General features: G+C 62.6%; 1 protein-coding gene across 3 annotated transcripts; it reads left to right on the top strand.

The window, feature by feature from the left end:
- The first annotated feature begins 38 nt into the window (after positions 1–38).
- RPAIN (RPA interacting protein) lies at positions 39–7,062 on the top strand. 3 transcript variants are annotated; one of them, XM_060647624.3, is made up of 7 exons: positions 39–486; positions 1,700–1,870; positions 2,867–2,927; positions 4,193–4,304; positions 4,458–4,521; positions 4,838–4,978; positions 6,932–7,062. In XM_060647624.3, exons 1-7 carry the CDS (start codon positions 406–408, stop codon positions 6,959–6,961), a joined length of 660 nt encoding a protein of 219 aa, XP_060503607.1. In that variant the 5' UTR covers positions 39–405; the 3' UTR covers positions 6,962–7,062. The 3 variants fall into 3 exon arrangements, with proteins under 3 accessions (XP_060503607.1, XP_060503609.1, XP_060503608.1); XM_060647625.3 differs by lacking the exon at positions 39–486 and adding an exon at positions 493–1,029; XM_060647626.3 differs by lacking the exons at positions 4,193–4,304; positions 4,458–4,521; positions 4,838–4,978; positions 6,932–7,062 and adding an exon at positions 3,465–4,022.
- Position 7,063: the final 1 nt, after the last annotated feature.

The following is a 7,063-nucleotide window of genomic DNA, read 5'->3' as shown; positions in this document are numbered from 1 at the left end:
GCGTCCACGGGGGCGGGGCCAAAGGGAGGGCTGCGGGGCCAAAGGGAGGGCTGCGCGCCCGGCGGGCGTGTAGTCGGGGCCGCAGAGACGGCTCCGCAGCTGCGGGAAGGCCAGTCCCCGGGCCGCGGCCGGAGACTGTCTCTTATTGCTGGCTGGACACCTCCGCCTGGCTGAGCCTAGCCATCCCTCAGGATCTACCTCCCTCAGCCCGGGTTGGGCTGACCTCACAAATGCCACTACTCGGGGTCGCCCTCAACTGTGTCTCCGGGAGGGGTAGGCCGAGGAGACTGCCCTTCCCGGAACTCCCCGAGAGCCAGAGCTCCGAGAGCCCGGAAACTACAATTCCCAGGGCTCTGCGCGCCCCCAGGGGCGGGACTTCCTGGCGGCGACTCGCGCGGAGAGGAGATGGCCGAGGCGCCGGGCTCGGGGCGCCGCTCGCTATACAAGGCGACGGGTTCGCCGTCCTGGAAAGAGGCTTTTCGGCAGGTGGGCGTGGGGCTTGGGAAGCCTCGTCCGCGCCGCCGTTACCCCTACTCCGTCCGGGGAGCCGCCCTCCCGCGTGCCGGGCAAGGCAGGTCCCCGAGCGCCGGGCGGTGGCGGGGGACCTGGACCTGGAGCTGGACCTGAGCGGGACTGGACCGAGCCGGGCGCTCTCGGGGTTTCTGGACCCTGCGTGCGGGGTCTTGGCGAGCCGGCCTCGTCCCAGCACCGCCTGCTGGGGGCGGTGGGTGGGCGCCAGGGAGGCGCTCGGCTTCCCTCCGTTCCTCGCCAGAGGGGAGTCAAGTACTTGGAAAAGATGCCTGTTTCTGCTCCACACTTGGCTTCTGCGTCTCCGTAACTGTGCCTCAGCAGGGACGTGCGCCTGCCTAACTTGTGACCTATTCTGACATCAGCATGCTTCCCGTCATGTGGTCCACCTTTCCAGAAAGGAGTAGAAATCCTGTATTCTAGGAAAATACTGGGATGCTAGAAATGACGCTAATAGCAGAGGCTTGTCAACCTGGGCTGTGGACGTTTTGAGGAAGACAGGTCTGCGTTGCTGGGGGCGCTGTTCCCCGCAGTGTGGAATGTTTCGCAGCGTCCCTGGCCTCCACCCGCTAGATGCGGTAGCCCCACAATTCAAGTGACAACAAAAAATGTCTTCAGGCATTGCCAAATGTGCCCTGGGGGCTAAAAATCGTCCCGCGTTGAGAAACGTGTCCGGGAAGGCGGCTATCATCGCCGTAGCTAGAGCGGCAGGGATGTGGGAGTCAGGACGCCGGCATTGAAGACAGGCTGTGAAATATGCCGATCTGGGCTCCGTAAGCAAAGCATTGTGATTCCATCTGTCTGTGTGTGGATAAGGGCTGGAGAGGAATACGCAGAAATAATAATTAAGGTTACAGCCGAACATTTCCTGTCTGTAAATTTCCTTTAATGTCTCAACACCTAGTCTTAAGAATTTTTTTTTTAATGTTTATTTCGTTTTTGAGAGACAGAGTGTCAGAGGGGGAGGGCCAGAAAGAGAGGGAGACACAGAATCAGAAGCAGGCTCCAGGCTCCGAGCTGCCAGCGCGGAGCCGGACGCGGGGCGTGAACCCATGAACCTCAAGATCATGACCTGAGCTGAAGCCGGACGCCTAACCGACTGAGCCACCCAGGCGCCCCAGGAATTGTTTTTTTTTTTAACGGAACTGCTCCCCGTCTTTTTCCTTCCAAGGGATGCCTGGAGAGAATGAGAAACAGCCGGGACAGGCTCCTGAACAGATACCGCCAGGCAGGAGGCGGTGTGCCAGGGAGCGCTCAGAGCACCCTTCTGGTGCACGAAGTGATGGAAGAGGAGTGGAGTGCGTTGCGGTCGGTGGAGGGCCGTCCAGAGGCCTCGGCTCAGGTCAGGCTGGGGTGTGTGTTTTCGGGGAGGGGCTACAGCACAGGACCGCCGGGTGTCCTCTCTCCCTGTTTCCCCAAGTCCTCTGACCCCGCCGTCCGCCAGCCCCCGCTCAGCTTTCGAACTACCCTTAACCCAGGCTCCTCCACCTTGAACGTTAGACTCTTCTGGATTCCTGGTTCACGAGCCCCAGACTGTCAGTGTGCTGTGTCACTGCATCTCATGAAACTAAAAAGAAAGAAATTCCACTGCTCGGCTCCCCTCCCCTGGAGATTTTGATTCGGCAGGCAAGGGCCAGGAGGCTCTCTCCTGTAGAGGGTCCCGGAGCTTTCTGATCCTAATCTCAGCCAGAGTGGGGGGGCTGGGTGCAGACAGGAAACCGGTTACCGCGTACCAGGAAGATCGCTGGCTTGGAGGTCCGTGGTTCTGGAATCCCGGCCCTGGTTTTGCTCTGCACTCTCACCTCTCCTGTGCCCTGAGCTTCGCTTCACCTTCGTGCCACGAAGAAGGTAGCGCTGGCCAAGCAACGTGAGAAAATGCCAGTACGCTGCCTGGGAAACATCGGGGCTGTCTGTAGCGATGACGCACTGTTGGGTGATTTCCACGTGCGCCAGCGCTCGCCCCGTGTCTGAGTAACCGTCGGCGTCACAGGAGCTCTTTCAAGTAGGTTTATTCCCGCTTCACAGAGGCCCGAGGTGAGGTTTACAGAGGTTCAGAACTTTCCGGCACTTACTTGGCTTTGGCAGAACAAATACTTAGCTGCTGCCCTAGGCTGTCTCCCCCCAGATTTGGGACCATTATTTTGTCACTGGGGGTTCAGTGGCTCGTTGATGGCTTCTTGGCGTGACCGTGTTACCACATCATCGCTAAATCCTGCAGAAGGACTGGACCGGTTTCCTCAGTGACAGCTGACTTCAAGCCAGCCTCCACGTAGGAGTCGGGCTGGGGCCTGCTGGCTGATTAGGACTTGAAGCCTCACGAGCCCACTTTCTCTTGCAGTTGGAGGAGCCCTTGGACCTGGCTGTGCTCGAGGAGATCCAGCAGGAGCTGGCCGACCAAGGTGTGCCCTGGGGTCATCCTTCCACCTGCTCGTCCCTATGCTAACGCAACGTTTGTGTATTTTGGAGAGAGAAAGAGGAGGGGCAGAGAGAGGGGGACAGAGGATCTGAAGCAGGCTCTGAGCTGACAGCTGAGAGCCTGATGTGGGGCTCGAACTCACCAACCGTGAGATCGTGATCTGAGGCCAAGTCGGATGCTTAACCGACTGAGCCACCCAGGCGCCCCGCTGCCCACTTTTCAGAGAGGATTAATTCTGCCTCCACTTTAGCTTCAGGCGGGTGTCAGAAGGCCCTGTTTTGACTTTCAAGTCTCGGCTGTCTGCCCGAGAATAAGTCTTTTGGGCGCTGGGCCTTGTGCTCAGACTCTGCGTTCCGTGGTGTCGTTTTCTCCTGGTGGCTAGCGGACAAGGTACCCTGAGACAGAAGGCAGTGGTGTCGCGCCCGGGGGGCGCAGCTCGGGGTGCGGCCGGGAAGCAGCATCCGTTCCGTGGAACGCGGTCCCGTGTTTATTCTGTGTGGCGGTTCCTTTCTGTTTACAGAGGAATAGTACACCGAGCCCGGCTCCGTCCCAACGTAACTTTATTTGAAAAGTCGGACGTGGGCTGTGGTTTGCTGACCCCCTGCGCTGCAGCCTAGACCGTGAGCTCATCGAGAGCAGGGACCGGCGTCTTTCACCTCTGTCCCTCTTTCCTACCACCTACGTCCTGGGCGTCGTGGCCCGCTTGCCGCATGAAAGAACACAGATTGTGCAGGACACAGACCTGGAGAACAGGGCACTTCACACTCAGCAGGGTGGGCTGGGCGACGGCAGGAAGTGCCCTGTAAGTGTCCCCTCTCTCCAGCTGCCCCCCAGGGCCCTGACCCACCACGCTCTGCTCCCGCAGCCTCTGGAGCGGTGGGTGAACGTTGTGTCCCTGTCCCTTGTCCTCACCACTTTCCCGCCGGTGCTCACGGAGGACAGACAGACGGGAGGGGAGGGGCAACAGGTTGGAGCCTGACAGAGCAGTAAATGGCTTATGATTGGTAGCATGATTTGGCCTGAAATTATCCTGTCCTGGGATGAAGCCTTCGGAGTGGCCCCTGGCGTGGAGGCGGGGTCGGGGTCTGGCGAAGGAGGCCGGCCGGCCGGCGCGGGGTGGGGGAGCAGGTGGGGTGGGGGTGGGGCCGGCCGGGGTTGGGGGGAGGCGGGGCGTGGCCCGCGGCAGGGGAGGCGGGCCGGCCGGGGAGGGGGCGGGGCCGGCCCGCACAGCTGCCCCTTGCCTCGCAGAGCGGAGCATCATCGGCGAGTATGAGAAGAGCTTGCAGTTCGACGAGCGGTGTCTCAGCATCATACTGGCTGAATGGGAAGCAAACCCCCTCATCTGTCCTGTGTGCACAAAGTAAGTCTTCGAAACGTTTCCAGCGTTATCGGCCCCCCCGCCCCCGCCCCCGCCCCCAGGTGAGTGGCGCACCTCCCCGCCCCACCGCCAGACACCGCTTGTCTGGAGAGGTCTGCTGGCCGCCGTCGTCTGTGACCCCGACTCTGCTTCCAGGTCCAACCTGAGGGTAGCCAACGGCGTGGTCACGTGTCCGTGTGGCCTGTACCTCTCCAATCACGTAAGTTCCACACGCGGGTGGCTGTGTCCTCTTTCCGCGCGGACCCGCTTTCTCGGGGAGCCTCCGGGGCTCCCTCCCGGCCCCACGTCCTACTCACACAGGCCCGGCTGGGAGGCTGGAGCGTGGCCGGCTCTGCACCCTCCCCCCATCCCCCGCAGCCATTTGCTAAACACAAGGGCCCCGGCGCTCCAGATCTTTCCGGGAGTGTGCTTGTCTTCCTAGCTCCCGTGACCTCTTACCTGACGGGGACTGATTTTCAAGCTGTTGACTCTGGGGTAGCTGGATTGGGTTGTAGCTTAACTTTTTTATTTCCTAGTTTCCGGAGTTGACGGAGCAAAGGCTTCGCGCCTGCATAGAGGACAGCGTGAACGCGCACAGCGCACACTGTGCCCACACGCCTGAATTTTCGGTCACACAGGCGACGGGAGAAAGGCCCACTCTTCTCATGAGCTGCCTGGTAAGCCTGCCGGGGACCCCGTGGTGAGAGCGGGCCAGTCGTAGGTTCTCTTCCCGCACCGGGAGAAATCCCAGCTCAGAAACAGGGAGACGTTTATCTTCTTATCTCCTTTTAAACTGTGTTCTTTTGAACCGGGTAGGGGTTTAAAAGTGCAGTTTGTTCTCTGAGGGGTTTACTTGCCCAGGAAGATGGAAGCCGCTGAAGCTACCGGAAGGGAGGGGACAGAGGCCACCCAGGAGCGGGGAGCCTGGCTCAGAGTCAGCGGACATTGTCACACTCACGAGACCCAGACAGGCCGGCCCGGGTCCGTTGTGCAGGAGGAAGCAGGAGGGCGTCGGTCACTGGGGAGACAAGTGCCCCTGTGAGGGGGCTGGACGGTGGGGAGGGAGGCAGCTGGGCCGCGGGCTCCGTCTGTGACGAGGGGACGTGTCCCCACTGCTGGGGGTGGGAAGCGGGCTCGCGTCAGGCTCGTCCTCCAGGGAGACCGAGCCGGCCCTGGAGTCCGGGTCTCTGGTTCCAGGGCCTCCGCTGTTCCCTGCTCGGGGCTCGGGCCGGTGGGGACCGGCTTTCCCGCAGGCGGGGTGGGCAGGACCCTGGGTGAGGCGTAAGTGGCCGGCGGCCGCCCCGGCTGCTCCAGCCCCTCACGGACCAGGCGCCTCCGGGGGCTCCCGCTCTGCGTCCGACGCTCGAGGCTGGTTGCACCCGTGACTGAGCACTGCCGTGTGCACCGTGGCAGCCCGAGTCCTGCTGTCCTTGGGCTCCCGCTGTGCCTGATGCCGCGTCTCCGCCACGCCACTCGTGCCTTCGTCCTTGAGGGCGACCCCACACCTTCACTGTCCTCCCAGCCCCAGCACGTAGGCGGGTGCCTGATGCGTCTGCAGCAACGGGTTGAGGTCGGGGTGGGGGCGCAGGTCAAGTGGCTTCGGCCCCCGCCTCCTTGCGGACGTGGGCGAGCCAGCCACCTGAGGCGTATGGCGCGGGAACGTGAGCCCCAGCCGTGGGCTGGAGGGAGTGGCTGGGAGCACCCCGCGGCACCCCAGCGCGTGGCCGTCGCGGGCCCCGGTCCGTGGGGTCAGGGCCCCGAAGCTCCGAGCAGAGGGAAGGCGGGCGGAGGCGAGGCCAGCCCTCCTGGGCACAGCTTGCCAGCGCGGCCCTCCCGTGGGGAGAGACCGCCGTGGGGCCGGAGGGTGCCAGAAGCAGGGTTGAGTTCATGCGCCCGGAGCGCTGGAACTCGGGTCGCCAGGCCTCTGGCTTCACGTGAGGGGGAGTCCAGGACCGAGGGGTCAGGCTGAGGGGTTCGGCCTAGATGTGGGGTGTGAGGCCAAGCCGCAGGTTGTGGGCTGCGAAAGGTCACGCGTGGCCACGAGGACACGGGAGGCAGGAGATGTGCGAGCGGTCCGGGCTGGTCACAGGCTGGAGGGCGCTAGACCCCAGAAAGTCACGCGTATCCCCTGTGGAAGCGGTTGGGGACTCCGTGGCATGGTGGCCGGGCGAGCGGTCAGGGAGTCAGGAGCCCGTTTTCACTCCGATGCTTACCGGGCCTCAAGTTGGGGCTCTGCCCGCAGGGGGCACGCGTGGTCTGTACCTCCCTGCGGCACATGCCTGTTTGAGGCCCAGGCTCAGTGGGAGGAGCCTCACCTCCCCGCGTGGCCGCAAAAGCTACCAGCTGTCAGAGGCTCGAATCTGGCCTCTGGCTTCCCCGTCCCAAGGGGGAGGGCGTTTGAGTGTCTCTGGGATCTGATCTCAGCTGGAGGTGGCCGTGCTGCTGCTGGCAGCCAAGGCCAAGGCAGTCGTCCTGGGGCTGCGGGAGGGCGGTCCCCAGCACAGCCCCAGAGCCAGGCTCTCCGTGCCGGCGCCACACCGCCCAAACCAGCCGGTGACTTGACGGCCTGCAGCACAGTTGTCACTGCTGATTAGACCCGAACCACACCCTGAGTTCTGTCCACATTCCAGGCTTGTGACACTTGGACCGCGATCCTCTAGAACCGGCCCGGACACCTCCCCACTCGCTCCATCGGACAAAGGGCCTTGTAAATAGAAACGTTTAATTTATAACTTATTTTGTATTAAAATTTTCAAACGTCT

Source organism: Panthera onca, chromosome E1, assembly GCF_046562875.1.
Source record: "Panthera onca isolate mPanOnc1 chromosome E1, mPanOnc1 haplotype 2, whole genome shotgun sequence".
Classification (NCBI taxonomy): Eukaryota; Metazoa; Chordata; class Mammalia; order Carnivora; family Felidae; genus Panthera; species Panthera onca.
This window is presented reverse-complemented; position numbering and strand designations above follow the sequence as displayed.